General features: G+C 46.0%; 1 protein-coding gene across 3 annotated transcripts in view; it reads right to left on the reverse strand.

Moving 5' to 3' along the window:
* Window positions 1-24,634, reverse strand: part of ZNF423 (zinc finger protein 423) — a 196,866-nt gene that overhangs the window by 128,748 nt on the left and 43,484 nt on the right. For 2 of the 3 annotated variants that reach the window (XM_048958348.1, XM_048958343.1), the window contains exons 3-4: window positions 16,063-16,263; window positions 12,511-12,591 (exon numbers count right to left, since the gene is read on the reverse strand). In XM_048958348.1, coding sequence (XP_048814305.1) covers window positions 12,511-12,591; window positions 16,063-16,159 — 178 coding nt within the window. In that variant the 5' untranslated portion in view covers window positions 16,160-16,263. The remainder of the gene's footprint in view (window positions 1-12,510; window positions 12,592-16,062; window positions 16,264-24,634) is intronic. The other variant, XM_048958344.1, reaches the window with a different exon arrangement.

The following is a 24,634-nucleotide window of genomic DNA, read 5'->3' on the forward strand; positions in this document are numbered from 1 at the left end:
CTGGCTCAGCATCCACCATTTTGTCCCAGGAACAGCTCAACATTACACGGTGCCACGAGGCGGCACACTGCACACCAAGGTCTCCTCCAGCATCTCAAGCTCTGTGCAGCAGCATCTGCCATACTGCCTCCAAGGGCTCAGCACGTCCCTCCTCACGGTCCATCCAATGAGCAGTTCTTTTCCAGAGATAACGAGCTCTGTTCACAGCCAAACCAGCTGAAATCTGCTCAGTGGCAGCAGGGAAGCCCCAGCAGCCCCACAGGAGAGCAGACTGTGCAGCAAGTGAGGACTGCATGGGTGGCAAGCAGAGTACCAGCCCATCAGGATCCTTGGGGTGCTGCTGCCCACCAGTGAAACACACACCCACACAGCAGTGCCACCCCTGTACCACACAAATGCCAACAGCACAGGCACGCTGGTTCTGCAGCCATAGCAGCACATCCAGTTCTGACAGCGTGTTCTGCTGTCACAAACTTGGAACTGGCCAACTGAAACATTAACAAGCTGGTAAACTAAGAAAAGAACAAACTGGGAGCAAAGTCTGCAGCACAATTACTTGACTGTCTGGGGTGATGAACACCGTAATTCCACGAGATTTTGGCAGGAGGTGGGAGTTTTTGCAGCTTTGTAACTCAAATATATAATTAAGAATAAAAGTATACCAAGGAATAAGCCTCCATACTCACCAGTCCAGACAGTAGAAAATATGAAAGAAATACCCTATACCAGAAGGAAGTCAGTGCTGCAAAAGCCACACAAAAAGAGCATTCATCTGAGCCGCTGCGCTATCTGGTAATTCTTAGAAACACAGCAGAGGTGACTTGCCACACCGATTTCACCACTGACACCAGCAGTAATTCCAGCTGAAAAATAATCTTTGCTTTTCTGAAGGATTTTCTAAGAAATCCTTTTTTGTCTCTTCTTTAGCAAACCATGACTCATTACTCTACACAGAACAAACTGCCACCAGATACAGAAGCTTAAGTGCCAGAAAATGCTCCACTAGCTCACAGAGAGTGTTTCAAGTGGGAGCTTCAAAACAGCCTCCAGAACCACGCTCGTGTTCAAAGGAGGTGCTAGAGAACACGGCTGTGTGAAATTTGGCAATACAGCTTCACTGGCAAGAACGGGGAGGTTAGTTTTGGCTCACAGCAGATCCTCCACCCTGTATTTTGCTTTGAACACTTTTAACGAAAACTCAAACTGAGATTCTACTGCAACCGTCAGGTTTTATCTGAGGTTGGTCAAAAGCAAAAGAAGTGTGATTTTTGTGCTCACAACAGTGCAGAAGGAGTATATCCTCCATAGAGAATACACTGTATTTGGAGTTATCTTTGGAAGAGAGGCAGGCAGGAGGCCTATAATTCTCTCACACATATGCAATGCATGTGAGCAAGCACAGCATCACTGTGGTAGGGGATGGGGGGAATGGGGTTGTGTATCATCCAGCTTGCAGTACTGGGCTGCAGACAAGACTGTCCACTTTAGTATTTCCAGTGGAGCAGTTAGTCACTCCTCCCACCTATTTGCAGCAGCAAAATGAGAAAATGCTACTCTTCAGCGCAAATAGATGTTTATTTCATTCAGAGAATCTAAAAATGCCTCTAGAGGAGCTATAATGCCCAAATCATTAAAGCTTTGCCTCTTTACCATGATGTATTTTGGAAAATCTCAAGCCTCAGAACACAATGAGCAGAAGAAGGAGGTAAATCATTGGGTGCTTCTTACTCTGACGTGTGGTAGGAGGAAGGAGAAAAATGGCTTTATGATGGCAAGGGGAACACAGCTGCCCCTGGACCAGACAAGCTGGTTGGGTGCCTGCACTTACAGCATCCCCAGGCACATGAAAGGCAAGAGGTGGTTACTGGCCACTACGATTTTCTCCACTCAGAAGACCACTTATGATGAAGGAAAGGTTCCTTGCTTCCAAATAAATAAATTTAAAAAAAACAACTAGTCTAAGAACAGCTTGCTAACACAGACCACTAACATTTATTTCAGGTTTCCGTTCCCTGTAAAATCAGGGAGCATGTACTTAGCTTTCCTCTTCCACAGACTAAACTGAAAATGTCAAAAAACAGGACAAGCCAGCTTATAAATAATTGCCAAGCCCCTCCTGGAAAAGGTTGAGAGGGAGGTGGGATGAAAGCTCTGAGCCAGGAAAGCTGGGAGCGCCAAGGAGCAGAACAGAATAAGGGCAAGGACGGTGCGTGATACCCAGCTCCATCTGTACGCAGAAATAAAAGGCACTGAGGAAAATATCAGCGCGGGTTATGGCAGGCGCTCCCAGGTGTGGGGAAATCCTCAGGGAAAGAGCACCATCAACAGAAAATACAGTAGACCTTATAAGAGACAGCTGACGTGGCAGATCCTACAAAAGCTTGTCTGCAGTATCAGAACATCTTTTGTTCTCTAGCCCCATTCTTTCACCTGGCAGCTCACGGATGAAAAGACCTGAGAGATGTTCCTGTCACCAGAGGCTTTTCCTCAAAAGGCTCCTAAAAGGAGGAAGGCCAGGGTAATGCAAGCTCTGCTACAGAGGACATATGGCAGAGGAAGCTTTACCCCTCTAATAACAACTTGCCTACATCTCAGGAAATTCTCCTTAACCCTGCCCCCTCGCTACCTGCAGTGTGATAACAAAGCCAACATTGTCCATCATGTCTCGGTTTGAAGCGACTCATTTATTCTGAGGAGCGCTGTGTTCATTTTTTTTCAGCCTGGCAACCTAAGAAAACAAGGTTTACGTGATCATATTGCCTGTCATATGCCTTAACTGTCCCTTCCTATTAACTTTTGAATCACATTGGACTAGAGATAGAGCTCAGAGGGAAATTGAGTTTCTCTTATACAATGTAGTCTCTCTAAGATTGTGAAGCTTTGTTGCATTGGGTAGGGCAGGGACCTGGTTCACATCTCTGGGGGAAGGCCAAGAGCAGAGGCAGCCACTGTCCCCACTGCAGGCCCATCCCAGCCCACTTGCACACACTGCCACCTGCACAGCCCCTGCTGTGCCCTGGGGACAGGGAGAGGTGAGCTCTGCATGCAGAGCAGGGCCTGGGTTTGGCCATGGTGAAGCAAAACTTCATAGCAAGTCTGACCGCACGCATTGTAGAACTTGGGTCTTTTTCTGCCAAATTGCTTGTAACTTCGTGATGTATCATCAGGGACAAATGCCAATATTTCTCAAGTACTCCCTGAACTCAATACATAGCCACGCACAAAACAGTATGCAACCAGAGAGCTCTTACAGTACATTTGTCTTTAGAACTTCTTCCCTTTTATCTGAGGATGGCAAGTGAAAGAAAAGTCACTGCAAACTCCCTCATCTCCTAACGCCATGACTTTCTAGGGCTGCACAATCAACGTGGGGCTCCTTGAAACAAGCAGGACATGTGTGATGAAGCACACGCAGACTGGGCCGTGAGCTTGGCTCTTGACTGAGCTTGTGACACTGGCAAAAAGCAGCTCCCCGCCCAAGCAGGCTCTGCTGGGGCATCTTCCTAAACTTACTGGCCAAACTACTGATTTTTAAGGAAAAGAGAAGGAACAAAATATGTCCCTTCCTCCGATAGCACCACATGATAAATTTCACTGCCCTTCTCCTAGCAGCTTCAAGGGACAGTGCAGTGTTTGTCTGAATTTTTAACAGATGTTTCTAAGTACTCTTGACCACTGCTCCCTCCTGAGGATTTCGGCAGTGGGAGAGCTCTAGATAGTAATGCAAACAAAGCTGTAAGAGGCTCTCGGGGATAATCTGTAGACACTGCATCTAGTATGGGTGTGGATATGGGTCCAAGCCTTATGAAACTTTGTAAATATCCTCTGAAGACTAGCAGGCTGTACTGACCCTGCCTGCAGATGTTTTTGAGCTTACCAGCACCACAGTGAACAGCAAGACATCTTATAGAGTGCTGCAATGCTCCTGAAACAGCTGAGAGTAGTATTTAAACCAGAAGTTACAAAAGCAAGAATAGAGTGGAGCAGAACAGAATAATGCAAGGGATGATGTGTGGTGGTGTAACCACATTTCCAACAGAATATCATCGCACGTATTCGCTGCAGCAGGGCTCAGGCTGGGCTCAGCAGGATCTCCCAGACGCCGGATAGCCCTGGGGAGCAAGCACACTAGATGCAACTGACAGGTGTGAAGGTACTCATGCAGTCAGAACATGAATTGTTTGGAACAAATCTCTGCTTTCAGTTTAGAAGAGAATGGTTATCTCGTACTTACGTCTGGGAAGAAGGCAGTGACATCTGCCTGAGTTTGCACTTAGCCTCAGCACATCAGGAGTGGCTCCTTCCACTTTTTATAGCCACAAGTTTACACATCAAAATGTGTCCGTGACTGCTTAAGATTAAAATGAAATCTATTAACCATTGTTGGCTGAAGCTGGTTTTCTACAGGTTGGCCTATTGGCTCCAGAATGCAAGCAGGCACTTTGTTGTGCCAGCCCTGGGGTTGGATGCATCCCACAGCCCAGCACGGCGCTCCCCACCACTGGGAAGCAGCCCCAACGCCTGCACCTGTGTCCTGCTGGGCAGGGAAGCCTGCCTGCGAGGGCATGGCTTTGTTCAGCTGGTGCAGCGCTGTGCCGGCTGTGTCAGTCATGACTGCACCACAACCCATCCCCCAACCCTATGAGAAAACATAAAAAGCCCAAACTCAGACACATATCCCCACAGAGCAGCATCGCTCCCAACACCCCGCTACCAGCACAGAGCAAGGTATAAGTGTCCTCTGCTGCCTTCTAGACCAGCATTTTGTGAACCCTTTTGAAAGAGCATTTGATTTGGTTTCAAAATTCCTCATACTGAAAAACACTTGTTATACATTGGCCCCGACTGCTGCACACAGCGACAGCTTGGTAGTGACAACCCACAAGATATACTTAGCTTCACAAACTCATCATCAATGGATTTTGAAAGCTCTGTAGCCAACAGACTGGAAACCACATGCAATACAAACACATAATAGAACTTTTAATGTGCAAAGAGACTAAACAAAAAGATCCTTGACCTTCTTGCTTTCCCTTGCATACCATTATCCCCAGTGAGACAGCAAATGGAATGACGTTGAGAGCAACAGCTACCACGAAGCAACTTTGGAAGCCAATTTCTACAGTGGTTAAGCAGTTAATGGCGTTAATCAGAATGATAACTTATTAAATTCTACATTTATGCAAATAGCATTTGGGCATATCACAGTGAGACGTGAGTAGAAGAGCTCACCAGGAAAAGGTCCCAACATCTTTTAAATTGGATGGATTTTTTTTTTAATAACGTGTAAAATAACAGCAAAGGTCTGTGTCCATGATTGTTGGTACATCTGACAAACCACACTTAAATAATAAGCTGTAGTCACAAATTAATCTCCAACATCCCAAACAGATTAATGAAGAAATTGTTTAATTCTTAACCTTTACGAAGCAGGGATTAATCTCTACAGCTAAATCCAATCTCTGTCTTTATCCTTTTAACAAGAAGTTGACATTTCTTACAGAGCTCCTAAAACAAGCAACATTTATCAAACAAAGAGAATGGCAGGTATCCCTCACTCTCCCCATACAAAGCCGTGCAACAGTTTATGTCTAAGGCATGAAACAATGCTATCTGGACATGCTGAAATAAATTAGAAAAAGATGCACTTCACAGGTTTCACAGCACTCTTAGTTTTGTAAGAGCTGTGTGGAAAATTTACTGTTTTCCAGTTTTCCAAAAGAAATTATCTGGCAACGTTTTGTGTTTGAATCCAATGAAGAAGCAGGGGATTGGACCAAAAAGGATGAATTGCACCTTTAATGGCTTTCTAGATGTAGCTCTGTCCGTCTCTCCCCTCCCCCCTAAAAAAAACCCAAAACAACAACAAATGTACGTATGTACTTAGTTTTCTCCCTTGTTGGTGTTTTCTGTAGAAATAAATTCTGCACAGAATTTTACCCATTCATTAAGTTCATTCCACATCTTTGGGCAAATGAGGTGGGAAAGTGTCTACCATCTATGCTGCCCATACAGCTTGCTGCAGGATGTTGTGTAAAATGAGCATTCCACCAATGGAAATTGTACCTGTATTTTGGAAATCAATAATACTGCTGATACACAAGCCCTAACTATTGGTTTATTGATGTGTATGTAAATACTCATGTAACTGGGTACATTCGCTTTGTTTGGACAAAGCCTGCAACACAGAATGCTAAAACATCTCTGGAAAAAATAATTGGCCTTTTTTCTCTCCTTTGGGTACAAATTTCTGTTTTTAAATGAATGTGCAGGTTTCCTGTTGCTGCACGAAGACTTCATTTCAAAATACTGTCATCGACTAATTCTACATTAAATTAAAACAGAATGCTTTACACCAGAAACACGTTTTTTTCATTAATTACTTTACAGCATATATCTTCTTCACCTTAATGCAATTCCCGAGTATTAAGAGATGAAGGGGCTGAGTTGCTGTTTTTGGAAAAAAAAAAAAAAAGAAAAAAAAAGAAAAAGAAAAAGAAATAATTTGAAGTTTTGCAGTGATTCTCTTTACGGAGTCAACTTATGCAAGCACCGAAGCCCTTCCAGAGAAAACAGGATTCTCCCCACCTCCCTCTGGCTTTTCTCCCTACTGAATGCCATGGCCTTCACTCAACCAAAGGAAATGAAAGACAGACTGAGACAACAATGTCACGTGGGTGAAGGTCAGATTGATTTTCAGCTGTGTGGTGCTGTTCTATCACCCTCAGGACAAAAGTTAAGCCCTTCATTTTTTTTCATGTCTGCTTTAACAGAGCAACTTATTTTTTCCTGAAATTCTGCTTGAGCTCCACACCACCAGAACTATCAAGGATCGCCTAATTTAAAACATTTGTGGATAACATCCTTGGAGTAAAACCCAAAGCAGCCCACACACTGCAGCATTCCATCCTCGAGTTTCCCCTGTCCCCGGTGCACACAGAGTGGCTCCTTCAAGCAGCTGAGGGCTCTGCAGTGACATTGCTGACAGCAGAAGATGGGTCGGGTGCAGCTGCCGGCAGCGCCACAGTGCTCCCAGTCACCAGAGAGGAGGGTTTGCAGTCTCAGAAGGGCAAGTTCACAACTTGTTTTTCCTCACCATCCTCCTGCCCCTCGCCAAGCTCCCTGGAGCCAAAGTGCCCGCCTGTCACTCACTGATGTGGACAGGGCCAGCGAGTGGCTGCAGGAGCAGGCAGCACTGCAGGCACAGGCACAGCCTCCTAAAGATGGCAGCTTCTCCCTATGCAGCAAGGGACACCCAGCAGCTGCACTGCACACTGCTGAAGTATCTCATGGACTACAGTTCTTATCTGGAAAAGCTCTCGAAACACAGCGCATGGCAAGTGTGTGATGGGGATGGAGTGGCATCGGATACTGCTATAAGCCCAGTGCAGAATGGTCAAAGTCCAGGAAGGAGTCCAGTGAGGAGAGCAAGGAAAGCGCCTGAGAGGAAGGACCGCAGGGGGACAGCACAGGCAGCGGGCACAGCATTGCCTGAGGAGAGCTGGGGCATCCACAGCAGCAGTCCCTCGCAGTGAGCTGCTTCAACTACTGCAGTAAAGCCACTGAACAGCTATCCTAAGGATGAGCTGGTTCTTGGCTTTAGCCTGGTTGGCTGCAAAGGCTGACTGATGCAGATTGAATGCTGAGTTCAGATCTGGTTAGATGTTTGGAATCCTATAAATCACCTGCATCCTTTCTTGCTAGGAGAACATGAATGCAGGTACATTTCTATAGACAGCAAGGTCATAAGAGGAATTTATTCTACTTCTGTCTGTCTCTCCAAGTTTTCTAATGAATAATTAGTAGATGTAGATTTCTAAAATGACCGTTTAATATAAATTATATCAAATCTCATTTATTTTAGGATATATCATTAAGTACAAAGGCTGCACAAGTGAACTGAGTTCACTGTAGAGGAAATGACTGGGAATTACGTTCAGAAACTATTCAAATGTTTAATGTAAGAGATTCCCTGGGGAGGAGAAAAGTGATGGGCCTCTTCAGCCTTTCCTTATGTCCTCCTCAGCAAGGCTACAGTAATTGAGCAGCAACATAAGGATGAGCCAAAAAGTCTTTCACCGTTATGCTGAGAAAGGTTTTTTAGGAAGCCTAAAGAAGAGATGGATCGACATGCTAAAATCTGGCACAAGGAAGAGGAAGGTCATCCCGTGTTATAGGTGTTGATAACAAAACCCACCTGGAGCACTCAGCCCCAGTACCAGCGTCACACATGTTACTGGGCAGACTGGGGACACCGCATTCACAAGACAGTTTGCTAAGGAGAGATGGCACAGAATCTCCCCAAGCCCTGACCTCCCATCTCTCTCATGATGATACAAGGCTTCTGCAGCATCAGAGGGTGCCCTTTGTGGGAGCTGCACAGACTAACAGTGAATCCTTCTAATTGTCAGTGACATTGGTTCTCAGAGACAACACAAACCTCATATCAACAGAAGTAAGGGAAGGAAGGAGGGAACACCCCTTCTAGGAGAAGGCAGAACTTAAGCCAAAACAGAACGATTTCTTAATTCCATGACGATAAAAATAAGACTGGCACTTCCTTGTGTCAGAACGGAGTCACCAGTCTAAAATGGCCTAACGATCACAAAGCGCTCAAATGCTGAAGGAAGTATCTAACATGAACAGACCTGGTACCTCGAAAACTCCATTTTTCACTAGTTAAGGGCAATAAAAGCTGGTCATATTAAGCAAGAATAACATTACCTATATTTTAAACATACTACATTTAAATTTCTACTGATTATCTTCTCAACAATTCTGAATCAAGATTATGAAATCTACTTTTACAAGTAAACTCATCATCAAAAATAGTATTAAAATTACCTAAATGAAATAGCATTCAAGAGGCACATGCTCACTGCCAAAGTTTGAAGGAAGTCAGAAGCTGCTTAGACTTCTGGTGGAGGTCTTCTGATGCACAAACCCAGCTCGGAGAGCAACAGCCTCTCCAGCAGGTGCAGGGAAAATATTTCCCTTATTCAATTTATCAGACTAGTTCAGTCCAACAAGGAGTTCATTCAGAATGGAGACACTATTTGGCAGATGATTGCTAATTTGCTCCTTGCCAGCCCACAGTAAAGAAAGGGGCGAGACCCCTTTGGAGGATGCAGACACCCGGGCAAAGGGAGCCACATACCTCAGCGGATCCATCCTGCTCACACAGCTCCAGGTGGCACAGGGCACGTGGCACGGCCCTCCCTCAGGTCAGTGCCAGAGGCTGGCTGAGCCCTGGGCTCCCCGACCCTGGGGCCATGCGGGGATGCTCCAGTGTGCGCTCCCAAAGCCAGACGGCTGAAGAGGACCAACCCATGCTGGCACGCTTCCCTAAAGCCAGCCGGCACTGGGGGGTGGAGGCTGCTTTCTGGCTTCCCCAAGCCTGGAGCACAGTTAATAACATGCCAGCTGTATCTGCAGACAAGCCAAGTTTAATGAGGCTACAACAAAAGCATTCAAATATGCACTACAGAACTTCTGCAGGGATTTTTTTCTAGAGCTTGTTTAAAAAAAAAAAAAAAAAGGAAGATAGAAATTCCTGACAGTGTTTGTATACACACTCCCTTTTTTTTTTTTTAATTATATTATTTAAATTCAAATAAATCAGCATTAGAAATACTCTCTTCTATTCCATTATTTCCAACTGCAAAATTTCATTCTGTGAGGACTGCTTGCAGTGCTCTGCTACTTGCTTGTTTCATAACAAACACTGAACCTTCTTTGCTTTTTCTCTAAAGGCCAGCCATCACTTCTCCACCTGCCTGGTCTCTCCATCAGGACAAGAACTGTCCCCCTCCTGCTCAGGATCCAGGACTGACAGACAAACATGGCCGTGTCGTAGCACTGGTGGTGATGGAGGTACTGCACCCTCTCGCTGCACTACCTGCAGTGCCTTGCCACGTGCCACAGGCTCCAACCCTGGGTCTAGGTGCATGAGACCCCAGTGAGAGCCCTGCAAACTGACTTGAGGCCTCTTCATGGGCTCCTCAAGACCCCCAAGCCCCATACCAATGCTTGCAGCTCCGTGCTCACCCTTTGGGCTGGTGATTGCCCTGTAGCTCCCTTACCTACAGAGATACAAACAGCCTCTGTAGGACAGAGGGACCTACCAGGGCTCCAATCTGCCCTTCTGAGGGCTGCAGCGTCTCCCAGGGCTTGGCATAGGCAGCTTAAAATGAAATAGCGGAGAACCCCTCCACATTTTCATACTGTTCCCAAGCATGGGGAGCTGCTGGCAGCAGCAGCCCCTTCCTCCATGGGCATAGAAAGCACCTTCCCACACCTGTCCTCTCTCTTCTGCAAAGCCACGTATTATTTGGATTCCTGTACCGCCAAGAAACTAGCCTGCCGTCGCACCGCCAGCCCATGCTGTGCTATGACAAGGCTGCAGACAGCCCCTCACCATCAGGAGCCCAGCTCCAGGCAGCAGCAGGATGGGGCGGACCCCAGCATTTCCATGCATACCTGTGCACACTTTGCAGACTGCTTTCTGAGCCAGACAAAAGTAGATAAATAAAACTCAATTCAAGTAGCAAGGATGAAACAGTCTCTTGCTGATACAACCATACTAATATGTCATCCTCCGCTCCTCCCTGGGCCGTATGTTTAAAAATGACAGGGTGAATATTCTTCCTAGGCCAAAGACACATGCTGCTTGAGGACAGTCATCTTCTTAGTTGAGATATGTTTGCCCCGTCGCTACAAGGCTGCAGCAGGGCAGGTGTGGCCCGCGCCGCCCTCCCACGGGGTTCTGGTGACACGTGGCCCAGCGCCCTGCCATTGCGCTGGCACTGCTCCTATCTGCGAGCGCAGGGCCCGGTGCTGCCTCCCGTGCCACTGTCCCCAGAGACCCAGCATAAAGGTGGCCACGCTGATTGCGGGGGGCGGCGCTGGCGGCCTGGCAGGCTCTTATCTGCCCGCGCACTGCCCGGTGCTCGCATGGGGCTGCTGAGGGCCTGCCGCAGTGCCTGTCACAGGAGAGCTTCTGCTGGGCCACTGCGCAAATCCCACACCGTGTGCATATGGCCGGAGAGCTTTGTTCCAAATTCACGTGCTCCTCCAGCCCTCACATGCAGGCCTGCAAAACCCTCGAGCTAGCCTCAGAGAATCACAGAATGGCTTGGGTTGGAAGGGACCTTAAAGATCATCAAACTCCAAACCACTGCCACAGGCAGGGTTGCCAACTACTAGATCAGGCTGCCCGGGGCCTCATCCAGCCTGGCCTTGAACACCTCCAGAGGTGAGGCATCCACCACTTCTCTGGGCAACCTGCGCAAACTCAAAGAGCTTCCACACGGGGTTCACTTGGCGCTACATGAAGCCGCCTCAGCAGGCTGCCCTGCAAAGAAGCACACCACTCAGGTTGTGCCGTGAAGCCACCTTGTCTTCCAAGGTCACCACGCACCATTACACTCTGAAAAGTGCCCCTGTGTGCCTTCAACTCGCAGTTCAGCTACAGGACTATGCTCTGCATTCCCCGCAACACACATGCATTTCCCAGGCAGCCCAGCCCAGTGCATCCCACCCCACCTGCCGCTGCAGGACCCAGCCTTCCAGAGCTCTCAGCACCAGCAGGCACAAACGCCAACCAGCAGGACAAATGTGGGCCCCGAGAGGGGATGGCTGAGACAACATAAGGACAGGACCCCACGATCGCAGCCCCTCGAGGAACCAACAGCATGAAGCCTGCCCTGGTACTGGTTGTCAGAGCCAGGCAGTGAGAGCTGAGGGCTCCAGGGAAAATCCGTGTTTTTACAGTTTGCTATATTACAGAGCTTTTCTGGTGCCAATTTTGAAAACACTGCCATGACCTCTGGAAAGAAGGAAACCTGCATTTCAGCACAACAATGTAGAAAAGAACAAAAAAGGAAATGTTATTTTTTTTAGGTTGAAACACTAGTCAGGTTAAGAAAAAGGAGCAAAATTCTGGCAAGGACAGGAGCACTCAGACCAAGCCACAACACAGTAATTAGGGCCAGTAGGTCATTAGAGCCACAGCTGTACAAGCTAGGTGTATAATTAAGTTTCCACACTGCTTTTTCACAACTGTACTTCAGTTTCTTTTGAGGAGGATGATCAGTAATTCATTAGTTTAAAAAAGCAACACCAGCAGCAAAACACCTGAAAATCTATGACTTGCCAATCAGGTGCAACAAAAGATTTCAATTTAGGGAAAGGCTAATTTGGGAAATACATTCAAGAAGTCTATCTTTGTCAAGTAGAAGGCAAGTAGTACAAAGTACTGCCTGATTAAAGCATTACTGAGATGTGGTCACTTCTTGGCAAACTGCCGTGTATGGTTTCTGGATGAGCATCCCATATATACAGTTGCATGGCAATTATAATTCTTGCAGCAGGTGAAAGACAAGAAAATGCAAAATTATACACTAGCATGAAATAGTTACAATACCTCATTTCAAATGCAAGCCTAGTGTACAAGTTACAGGGCATTTAACAGGAGTAACTGCAAGACTTTAATTATAAACTAGTTCCTACCGTACAGTAGTTTAGAAAAATCAGCCGCTTCCCAGCTGGCAATATCCATATATAGCTCTGCTGCTGTTTGAAACAGACAACCTGTAAAGTTATCAACAACAGAAGAGGACCTCATGAAATGCTCGAGACCCCAGCGTAACCTACTTCTGTCCAGTTCATTGGTGCACTAATTTGTTTTAAAACACTCTACATTCAGCTGAGAAACCATAGGAAAAAGGTTTACATGAGGCTATGCTGACCCAGCAGGAGGAAAGGGCTGGCATGGGCGGAGGAAGCAAAAATAACAATAAAAACAGGAGCTAAACCAGACTACCACGTGTGGACTAACGGCAGCTCCTGGGGCTTGTAGCCACCTTTCATCAGACAACAAACAACTCAGCATTGCAAAATAGTTGTTTGATGCATCCATTGAACACCCTCACCTGCAAGTTCACAAGCAATCCTGTACTCTTGTACATGGTGCTGTGATGAGTTGTAACATCTACACTAAAAGAGTGTGCAAAAACGTACAGAAAGGACTGCGTGTAATGCAGGTGGCAATGACTGAGTCTTCTGAAGTGAAGGGAATATGGGAAAGGAGCAAGTTTTAAATTGATTTTAAAAGCTTAACACATCCAGCATATGCACTGGGTGTTTCTCTCTCTTCTTGGCAGATTTTAAAGGTGCTCTCTGTCTCATGCTCAAGAGCACCTTGAGGGTAGGAAAGCAAGTATGCCAGGAACCAGTGAGGACACAAAATGCCTGCTCACCACGCACAGTCACCACTGTGACCCCTCACAGATCCCTCAGGTACTAGGAGCCCCCAGGCTGCATCTGGGCACCCAGCATTTGCAAAGGGCACGGAGGCTCCTGATGCTGCCAGGAGAATACCTCCACCAGGCTGGCAACAAAGGAATGCTGCACACTTATGCCACGAGACATGTCTAGATATCAGCAGTGTTTTGTCCTCAAAGAAACAAGCCTGAAATGCATGAAAAAGCAAGGGGGGGAAATGGCTGTTTGTTACTTTCTTACATGTCAAAGAAGCTGTGTTCAAACTGTATTATAACTTCAGCCCACTGTAATGAATTTCTAAGGGATTCTGGTGAAATAGATGGTTTATCCTATTCTTTGGAGTGAGCCCCTATAATCCTGCAGCATTCCTGAGCTACAATGCCTTCCTAACTTCAGCATCCCAGAGGAAGTCATTAGTTATGTTGTATTATCAGGCTGGTGATATTATCACTACAAATATTACCTGTATCGATCTGGAGCCATGTAGACACGATTGAACACCCTGCTTCAGATTAAGACATGAAACTCTGGCTTGCCCAGAGGTCAGGCACTGTGTTACAACTTCAGATATGTCAGGCAGGCATTAGAGACAAAAGAAAACAGGGCAACTCAGGACGCAGCTCACGTGGTGGGGAACATCTCTAAACACACCGCTCTTCCTAGCACTCCTTAGATTCTCATCCTGGTGGTGCAAGTCTTTCCAGGTGAGCTAAACAAAAATGTGTTTTTTAAGTGCTTTGAACAAAAATTCTTGTGGTTATTGAACAAATCAGTGGGTCTGAACTCGAAAGCTGCTTTTCCTCATGGTAAGATATGTAAATATCAAGCAACATTCCAGATTGTCTTCGTGGAAACATTCTCATTCCAGAATAGATGAATGCAACCTTCACATTAAATAACTTCATGACACTAAATTAAACCAAAGAGAAAACAGGCACTCTTATTCTGGAACAAGCATTTTCTCACATGGAGTTAATCAGCACCTACTACCTGTATATGCAGATGATTACATGGTGCCTTTTTATGACAAAATGTCTTTGTAAATCATCTACACACATGTGAAGACAGTAAAAGATGATTAAGTTATGCTACCTGCAATCAAAAATTAGCAAGGGGAATACTCACAAATTATTCTGATAGATTCCAAAACCAGAATTTATATTTCTTAGTCTCGCTAACAGAACACTACATTGAAGGGAAATAAAAAGGGAGGTGTGAAAACATTCACCATATAGACTCAAACCCCTCAGATTGCTGCATTTTAATGCACGTTGGCCACAGGAAGAACAGTGGCTCTTTCTGACACCCCATCCCCCTGTGCAAGCTATCAGATGGTCCCTTCCTGCCCAGTGCCATGCCCAGCTGTATCGTGGAGACAGCACACTGGGTAATTGCAGCCACTCCATGGATCACCAGTGGCTGCACCAACTCAACACAGGGCATCTGTCCCTGTCTTTAGAGAGGACCAGAGCAGGCTGTGCACCTCACATCCTGGTCTGGAAAGTGAGGATTTTTTTGTTCTACAGCATTTTCCTGCCTACTACCCTGCAGTAAAAGTATTTTGTTTGCAGAAATCTCAGGACAATCTAGTAATTGTCAGCTGGCCAAAAATGGATCCTATGAAACAAAGCCTTGCTGGTTTTTGTACTTCCAGATTTGCATCCTGCGCAGTGTGTAACCAACGCAGGCAGCAAGCAGCCCTGCAGACACAGGTGGGCTGCACCTGGCTCAGGGCAAGGCCGGCTGCAGCCTGCTGGCAGCCCACCCTGCCTGTATGCCCTGCCTTGCTCTTGCCTTGCTTAGCACAGCTTCCCTTATGCCCAAAAAGGAGAACAGAACCTGAACAAATTACCAAACAAATCAGGCAGTCAAGGAGGAATATACACTCATGGGAACGAGGACGGGATAATACTGCACCGGAGGAGAAAGTAACCCTCCTGCCCCTGCCAGCCTCAACCTGCCACTGCCAAAGTGGGAAATGGCTAAAAGCATCATAGACAGTTTGAGAAAAAAGTTGCAGAGTACTCGGCTTCAGGAAGGAAAGGATGAGAATTCCTTATTTACATACCTTTCGACATATTCTGCGCTCACACTCTTAAGAACTTATTTAGTTTTGTGTACAATCTGTGAGGCTTTTTGCTACCCCCACTGCTCCCCTCAGCACGCTCTGCAAAGTCTCCTCTGCTACCATCGGCCATGCATGGGGAGCTGTGCGAGGCGTGGTGCACAGCCATTGTTCACTCCACCGCTCTGAGCTTGGTCTTGCTTTGCAAGAGAATCGGGGAGGGTAATGCTGCCCTCACCTTCAGAAGATTCAAAAGGAAATGCAATGCAGCCTAGGGAGAAAGGCGTATTTTTAAGGCGTGATGACAAATCTCAAACTACAACTTTTAATTTCAGATATTGTCACATGCTATGACAAGGTTCAGAGGCCTTTATTTGTGGAGAGTTTTCCACCTTTCAGCTATGTAACTTTTTTTAATCTTGCTACATTTGGGGAGACGGAAAAATATCCTGTCTGAAAATTTTAATGTTTAAAAAAAAGCAAAACATTTTTGTCTATCATAATTACTTACAGATTCCAATTGGAAAGCTGTTGCTTTTATTTTAATTTTATTAAAGGAGTGAACAAAGGCTACCCTAGGCACCACAATAAAATTACATTAACTGTAAAATTACATTATTAATTCTTTAATCTCACTTGAGGCCTCAAGCTGTTGCTATGTCCAATTACCCAGCTAACCACCTGTCAGAACTGCAAAGCGAGTTTAACATTACCTCCAGGACAGTGGTGTGCCCTGTGTTCAGTCAGGTCTGCCAGTGAATCGAAGTCCTGCTGACAGTTATCGCAGGTGTAAATTGACTCATCCTCCATGTCTTCATCTTCCTCATTTCTCTCTTCCTGGCTCGTCACGCTGTTCCTCTCTTCCAGGGCCCGGCTGTCCTTCACGTCGCTCTCCAGCTCTCCTCCCAGGCCACCTGCCAACAGCAAGGATGCAAGCGAAGGTTTAGAGGGCTGCAGAACAGGAGCCTGATGAGTGACGCTGCACTCATTGACAGACATTTAATTACAGGCGCTCTTGCATTATTGCTGACAACTTTTGTTATATTCATGTGGGTTTTATATCCTGCAGCACAACAATTCTTGACCGTACTCTCTGCTGCTCGGTGCAAACACTCCCAGGCTGCATCACGGGATGAACAGTGAGAATCTCTGCCTCTACCATAGGTAGTTGCTGGTGTTTCATCACTTCACCAGACTCTCAAAGCTTTAAAAATCTGCAAGACTGCTAACAGAAAAGCTGCTGAGTTTGAATTCCCTATGCTTTCCTCTCCCTGCTGCCAGCAAGCCCAATGTCAACGATCCGAGCAATGGGGCTCCGGCTGATGACTCCAAGGCCCGTGCCCACCCTGTGGTGTGGGACATGAGTGTTCTAGAAGTCATCCTGAAGGACAGGCTCTTGCTGCAAAGTCTCCACACCTGGAGCTGCAGAGGACTCAGCAACAGCTCCTGAGCACAGCACGGAGGCAGCGCCCAGCTGCTTGGTGGTGCCTGGGCTTCATGTCGCCAACAGGGAGACGCATGGTTCCAAAATTAGATCAGGACCGAATGATTAAGGACAACCGATGCTGAGAACATGAAACAAGACTGAGAAATAAAATTTATTAAAGATGAAAACTGGTTACCACAAGCACTGCAGTTCACTACACAGTGCTCGCAGGGCTCTGCTGCCACTATCCATCCAGAGCTCAGATGTTATGCCATCTCCTGAACTGCGCATGACAACGTAAATCAGTCGGTGTAAAATGCTCTGCAGCTTTCCATAGAGTGCTCATAACATGACACACCCTTGCAAATGCAATGGAAGTATTAAGAATCAATGCCTGCTTGTGGTCTATCACAGCATCGCTTTTAGCAATTAACTGATCTGCACATTTTCAGGTTATTTTACTGTTCAATTATACATACCTTTCTACCACAACATTTCCATTAGGGGCTAGATATAATGTTCATATTAACAAAGCAGACGTGCCACTTATACAGAGGTAATGAATTTAAGGATTTGTTTATAAAAGTCTCACTCACCATACTCTAAGCCACGAGCTGCACTGTTTATTCAATAAAATGTTTTCTTTGAACCCCGTGCTTTATAGCCTCTTCCTTTAATAAAAGCATATTGTAGTGGGAAAAGACAATTCTGTTCTCCTTACACATTACTACCTTGCCAAACAATAAGCTACATTTAAAGCTATGTTAGCTTTCCTTTACTTTCCACATAATTTAACATGCACACTGAAATAATCACTTCCGCTTTGTCTATTTACTTGGCACCCCTTTTTACTGTCTCTCAACCCAGGCTGGAATCGCAAACATTACAGCCCAGTCAATCTTGTTAAAGCCTGTATGTCCTGCAGATCTGATAGTTCATAAATCACAACGTCAGCTCTCCAGCTTTGTAAGACAGAAACCTATAAAATAGTGCAAGTATATAAATCTGATCCGAGAACCGCCACCTGAATCTATGCCTCCTGCTGATGGAGCCTCTGAGAAGCACTTCTGAGCCGATTTAGCTACAGCCTGAAGAAGAAAGATTTTAGGCAACCTCAGAGAGGCTTAGGGGACCTTCACTAATATTTTTAGTAGAAATTTTGTCTTTTGACAGTTAACCTAAAGGCCAGCTGATCTGGTGAGCACACTGTGACAAATTCATCCTTGGTTTCTCTCCAAAACGTCATGACTACACTGGGGATAAAGCTGTTTGACTGAGTCCAACAATAACAAATAATTTAACACACTGCTTTAGGAAAAATAAATTGTACAATGTGAGATAAGAAAATAAGATTCCCAACTGCAAAGCAAAATTCCAGAAACATTTTTTAATTCCCTGCTGAATGGGGATCTGATCCTCTAGGCAACTTTTCAAAAGTGTCATTACTTGACATGGCCATATGTCAATAACACAACAATGAATCTTACACAAATTACTTTAAAAACACAGCATTGCTTTAGAACGAGATGTGTTCTGTTTTCAGCACACTGAAGGAATTGTGCACGTTCGCCATACCTCAGGGTTGCTGTCCTTGGAATAATATGGCCCTCAGATTCCTCTGCTGAGCCACACGTTTGGAGAAACCACTGAGGTAAATCTGGGGCGTTTCTTGCCTTTTGCACAGAGCCTGCAGAGTTCAGACTCCAGGGCAGCAGCGGGGCGGTGCACAGTGCTGGGAGTGGGCAGCAGTGGGGCCAGGGCTGGGGCCGGGTGGTCCCCAGACAGAGCGAGTCCAGCTGCTCCGCAGTGAGCTCAGCAGCATGGCAGCCGCCTGGGAGTCTGCCTCAGGAGCGAATTCCTGAGGAGTTTTGCAGCAGTAAGTCATGGGCTTAACCTGCAAGATTGCTTTGGGCGAGTGCAGCATGAGCATCCCGCCATGATGGGAAGAGAGCACACGTGCCTGGTGATGGTGAGCCCAGCAGGGTGGTGCTGTGGGCAATATCACCGTGGCAGGCAGCACACTGCTGGCACTGGGCACTAGGGTTGTTTTGGCCTAGCTGCAAGAGGATATGTCCTTGTGTCACCGTGCAAAGTGGCTCGGGGATGTCCAGAGCCAAGCAGCCCCTCCAAAAGACTCCAGAGACCAGTGGTGATGTTACAGCACCAAGCCTAGATACACACATTTAGCAATTTGGCAGATAGCCTTGGAGCTTAGTGAACTTATGCAGCAGTATTAGCTTCCATCTAGATCACTAAATAGAGGGCCAGTACTGGTGTGCACCAGCAGAAGGGGCTGCCGGCACTGCGGCTCAGGCATGCAGTCACTGGTTGGTTCTGCATGGGAAAGAGGCCTTGCATTTCACATAAGTGTTAGTAGCAATTAAGTGAACCTACCATCTCTAGTAATTGTTTTAACAATTTATGAGTAAGAGATGAAACCATTAGACAGATCAGCCTTGAAAGTGCACCTCAGAACGCGGGTTTGAAGGGCTTCTTGTTTTTCTCTTCTTTTTTTTCCTGGAACATAGTAAAGGGCCTACAGGGCTTTACAGGAGGTGAATGCTTTATCCTATGACCTAAACAGTCTGGCCAACAGTCAAGAACTACTAAAGTAAATGCTAATGACCCTTGCTTTGTGGTATAAAAAAACAAGCTTATTTTCTAGAAGGTTACAATTTCAAAGGAGATGAATCAGTAAATGGGAGTATTCCTGCCTCACCTGGTGGTCCATGGAATGTGGCAAATTTCCAGAGGTGGGGAAGAGATTCTTGAGTGTTGGTCTGAAAGGTTATGGCCAGCAAAAGTGGCTCCCGAGCCACGCTGTTACAGCAACAACATGCTTCGAAAGCCAAAGTTTTGAAAACAGACTGCATGTCTCATGCTCATGCCAGACCTCTCCAAAGGTGAAAACAAATCTCCGTGCCTTTCCAGCTGGGTCACTCAGGGCCACACATGGCAGGGCTGTGCTGCAGGTGCTAAGACACGGGAATGCACAGCACAGGGCAACATGTGGGCCTGGGTAATGAAAGAGGATGCAAACCTCTGGGCTTATTTCTCATCTTTGGAATCCAATATAACCATCAGAACTTTTTGTTGCCTTCACACAAAAGAGGGCAAACAAGTCTTTCTGTGCTTGTGCCAGTAAATTTTTCAGTCTTTATTTCTTTAGAAACCCAAGGACTTCTGAAAGCTGGGATATTTTAATTCTAGCATTGTTCTTTCAAGCGTGTTATCTAGCATGGGGTCAGGTCTGGCTCTGAGCACTTCCAGTGACTGGGCTCCATGGTGAGCAGTTTCCTCACAGCAGGAGAGGCCGCAGGACAGCAGCCACAGCACCTCATGCCCCGGCCATGGCATGGGCACAGGCATGCCAACCCAGAAGGGACCCAATGGACAGGGTACAGAGGCATCGCCTCGTTCACTTGCCCTGTTCCAAAGACACAACCACCACATGTCCCACAAAGGGCCAGGATAGTTCCTAGCCATTTCCCAGAGGAGATAAAACAAAAGTCCTGAGGAAACAAACTGCTGGAGAGCCAGCAGGGCAGTAAGCAGCTCCTCTGGGCCGGGCGCAGCCAGGCATGGGGAAGGCAAAGGAAATTCCTCCTGTAACTGGGAAGTGAGAACAAAAGAAACAAATGACTTAAAGGAAAAGCCTAATCTAAACATTCATGTTTCACTCAGTGCCTAATGCCAAGTTAGTGAGGGAGGTTCTCTACTTTTGTGTAGTTTGTTGGCATTTTAGTGTTCTCTCTTGCAGTGTAATGCAGCAAAGAGTCCAAATTTCTCTGTTATATGTGGTCAAAGAAGAATGAACAGCGGCAAAAAAAGCCATTAACGCTTTAATAAAAAAAATGCAAACAAGCCTCAGCTGGAAACTTCCCATAGGATGAAGGCTGTGCAGGGCAGCCCAGCCTATGGCTCCTCAGTATTTCAGGAACAGCAACACTACACAGCTGTCTCTGGAGCCCCCGGCCATCTGTATGCTGCCTCCCCTTGGGCCACAGCCCCATACGAGACACTGTAGCCACTGCTCCACAACCATAACAGTGCCAAAACCCAGCTCCAGCCAAGAAAGCCACCCAGTAACATACCCACATACCAGCCCCAGGCCAGGTACCAGAGGCAGCTCGCCCGCAGCGGCAGGGAGAGGAGCACACCGCCCAAACTGGCGTGATCCAGCTCGTATTAATGGTGCTAGCCTCCTCAGACTTACAACTTCATAAAATTGATCTCGCTGCAGTGCTGTAATGAAGAACAGTGGGATAAGGCTACCCTTGAACCATGAAAATTGTATATTGTTACCTCCTCAGGCCCTCCTAGGGCTCTGGCTGCTGCCACCTCTCCAAGCTGTCATTTGCCTGATGCTGACAGCAGCCGGCATGGGCAGCAGGGCTGGGCTGCCAGGGCTTTGTGCAAAGGCAAGGGAGGAGCCAGAGCATGGTAGCGGCCCACAGGACCCAAGTGTAGGTTGTACTGAAATATACCATATACACCTCATCACATTTCACAAAAGCTGTGTTACACCACAGCATGCACTAAAACCTGAATTTCTAAGTAGATGGACAGACCTCAGCGCCTTTCCCTGCTCCAAAAGAACCACTGCCTTGATAGGGTACTGCTGGGAGGAGCCAGGGAGTACCCATGGGTTCTGCCCGTGGGGAGCCAGGACACGTGCAGACTGTCAGCAGGCAGCCCAAACCACGCCAGACTGCAACTAGCAGCTGCTCAACTCTGCCAACACTGCAACAGGCGCCCATCCAGCTAAGGCAACATGGCAGCCCCAGCACCCAGGGCCCAACCTGGCACCCACCGGCCTTGCTCAGCCAAAAGCTTTCACTCCATACTCGCTCACACGCACAATCCCACTCCACAATCTCGGTTTTCTTGCATTTATAGGCTTTCATAATACCCTTTAGTCAACATGATAGAGAAACCTTTTATTAAATGCTGCTAATTTTTTTATTGATCACACTGTGAGTCATTTCATTTTCCATTATAGCAGAAATCTCCTATAGGAGCATTCAGATTAAGTTTCTTTATACCGTCTCTAGTAGCATGTCACTTTTAATCAGTTTTTAGTTTCATTATTGCTTAAAACTTAGAAAACCATTTCTCTGATCTTTATTGCTTTTTTTTCTTTTTTTAGTTTAGTTACTGAAGGGTTATTAAACCCGGAAAACATGCAGACATGCATAACGCGCTAAATAAATTCCTCGCTGTCTCTAACCAACTTTAACATTAGCTTTTTTTATAATTTTTAGGTTTATTTTCACTGAAAGACTGCTTGTAATTATTACTCTTGTTCTCCCCAAACACTTATGTTACTAAAGTGTGAAATGTCTTCTAACACAAAGACAGTTCTCTGGGAAGTAATTACAAAAATGCATTCAGGGGCAATAATTCTATATTAACTGTCAGCAGCATACATCTTCTGAAAAGGCACTTGTTATGGAGGAATTATTTGTGCAGAATTTGAAGGCACCAAAGGCGAAGGGAAACTGCAGAAACGCATTAAGCTGAAACTCCAGCTCCCTCATCAAGGGTCAGTTTATGTTTAAATCGTTACTGTACATGCGGCCCCACACCTTCCTGGGAGCCTATTACAGAGACAATTGCAATATACGCACAAATTGGACACAGTCTCCAGTTTTCAGTGTGGAACAATTTACGTCCCCTTTTCAATGACATTTCTGAGCTGCTAATCAAAGGGATGGATCGGAAAATTATGGGCTTCTATTAACCTTTCACTGATGACACTACAAATACTTGCTAATGATTTATGGATAGTAACAAAAGTAGTACCCTCAAACTGACCAGGCACATTAAAAACGTATCTGCGTCTGTAACAGATGCAAAAAAAGATTTAATGAATATTTTATAGTAACTTTTAGCCTGTGGGCTAATCCTTAGGAAGGAAAAATAACTCAGTGAAATTTAAAAAAAAGAAGTGAAACCCAGCATTCATGATTAACCATCACATCATTTTAAAAGCGCTAGCAAATAATCAGAGAAGGAAATCACAAAAATAACACCAAACAGTAAAATTTACTCTTAATCATACCTGCAGGTAGTGCTTCAACATCGGCAGTGCTTTTACTGGAATGATTTAGATGTCACAATGCTACACAACAAATGCATTTATACACCTAAAAGCGGACAACCAGCAAAGTTATTATTATTTATTTGCATGCAAGTAGCAGTGGGATTGTACTTTATAGTGTTAACAGCACAGAGTGTTTATCAGCTCTTCAGTGTTTGGCAACCAGTTTAACATTATAAATGTGGGATGTAAATACTTCCCTGCCACAAAATGCATTGTAAGTGAATTTTAAAGCATGCAACTGGAGGAAAAGAGCCGAGCCGCCCAGGCTGTGCCAAATGTTTAATTACTGAAATAGCATCCGACTCCGGGACACTCCCGCATTATTGATCCCAGTCCCTTCATGCAGCTGTGCACAGGCTCTCCACACGCTTTGGGAAGTAATTTCCTCCAGGTGCCTTGCAGAGGTATTATAGCAAAGACTGAGAGTCCTGCAAGTGGCATCTCCCCCCGCACGGCACCTTGATTCTGCTCCATCTGCTCAGTTTCCCCTTCACATACCGCCGCACTGCAGGCAGCAGCACCCACCCAGCACTCGCCCGTCGGCCCACACTGAGCAGCACTCTGCTCACAGGGCTCTGCGGTATCCAAATCCAACACTGCATTTTTGTGCATGGCTCTCCAACTTCTCCCTACCACCTGCAGAAAACCCTCACCCATTTACTCTGGACACAGATGTCATGGATGATCTACACCTGAGAGCAGGATGTTGTTCTCCATCCCAGACTCGTAAGGTGCATCTGAATAGGGGTAACCTCCATCCTCAGTTCAGATAATGAGGTTTGAATCAGAACTGATCTAGAATTAATTTATATGCATGAGGAAATTAGTGTGCAGCAAGTATTAACTTCAAAGGAAAGTGCACTTCTTCATAAAGATGTACTTTAACTCTTTGGCTCACAAGCATTAGATAGTATTGACTGCTGTAACCTTGCAAAATCTATGCAAGTTTTCAGCACAGAAACAGCACTTTTATTTTATTCACCTAAATGTGAGCTCAACTTTGATGTTGTTCAAGTCTCTGTTGAAAACAAGTGTCCCATTTCCAGCAGCTCCATGGGAATCTGCTCAAACTTAACATGGGACATCTCCATCACCTTGTAATTCATTGTCATGTACTCACGACGCAAAAAAGCTTATTTGTTTTTTTTTTCCTTTAAGATGAAGCCACATATCTGTAAAGCTCAAATGTATCGCTCCCTGAACAGATAGAAAAAATGGAGGGCTTAATAAAATTCACATGTGGCTTGTTATTGCAGCTGCATATCAAGTGAAAGGAAAAAAGGCATTGACTGGTTCTGCTCAGAATTCCAGCTGCCGATCTCCTGCTCCTGCTCCTGCAGCCCCGCAGTCTGGCTCACCATGCGGTCCTATGCCTCCACACAAGGACCATCCCTGCAGGTCCCTGCATTGGCAGAGGAGCCAGGCGGCAGCGGGAGCTCCCCCAGCACCCACAAAGCCTGAAACACTCCCATCAGAGCGCGCCTGTCCCCTTTCCCATGCTGAAGATATGGATTTGTGTAAAAGCCATTCCAAGAGGAATGCCTTTCACAGCCTACGTGTAGCATTTGTAGTCATTGTTCCATTTTTCCATCTTTATAGAAAAAAACAGAACACTGTGACAGAGAGAAAGAGCTGCAGCACTTGGCCAGCTGCCAACAACCCAGGGATGAAATCCATGAGAAGAGGAAAGAAAAGGTGGAGCTACAAAGGCAAAAACATATTGGTGCAGGGAGAAAAACACGCTTGGGTGAAT

The sequence above is a fragment of the Lagopus muta genome, chromosome 12, assembly GCF_023343835.1.
Source record: "Lagopus muta isolate bLagMut1 chromosome 12, bLagMut1 primary, whole genome shotgun sequence".
NCBI lineage: Eukaryota > Metazoa > Chordata > Aves > Galliformes > Phasianidae > Lagopus > Lagopus muta.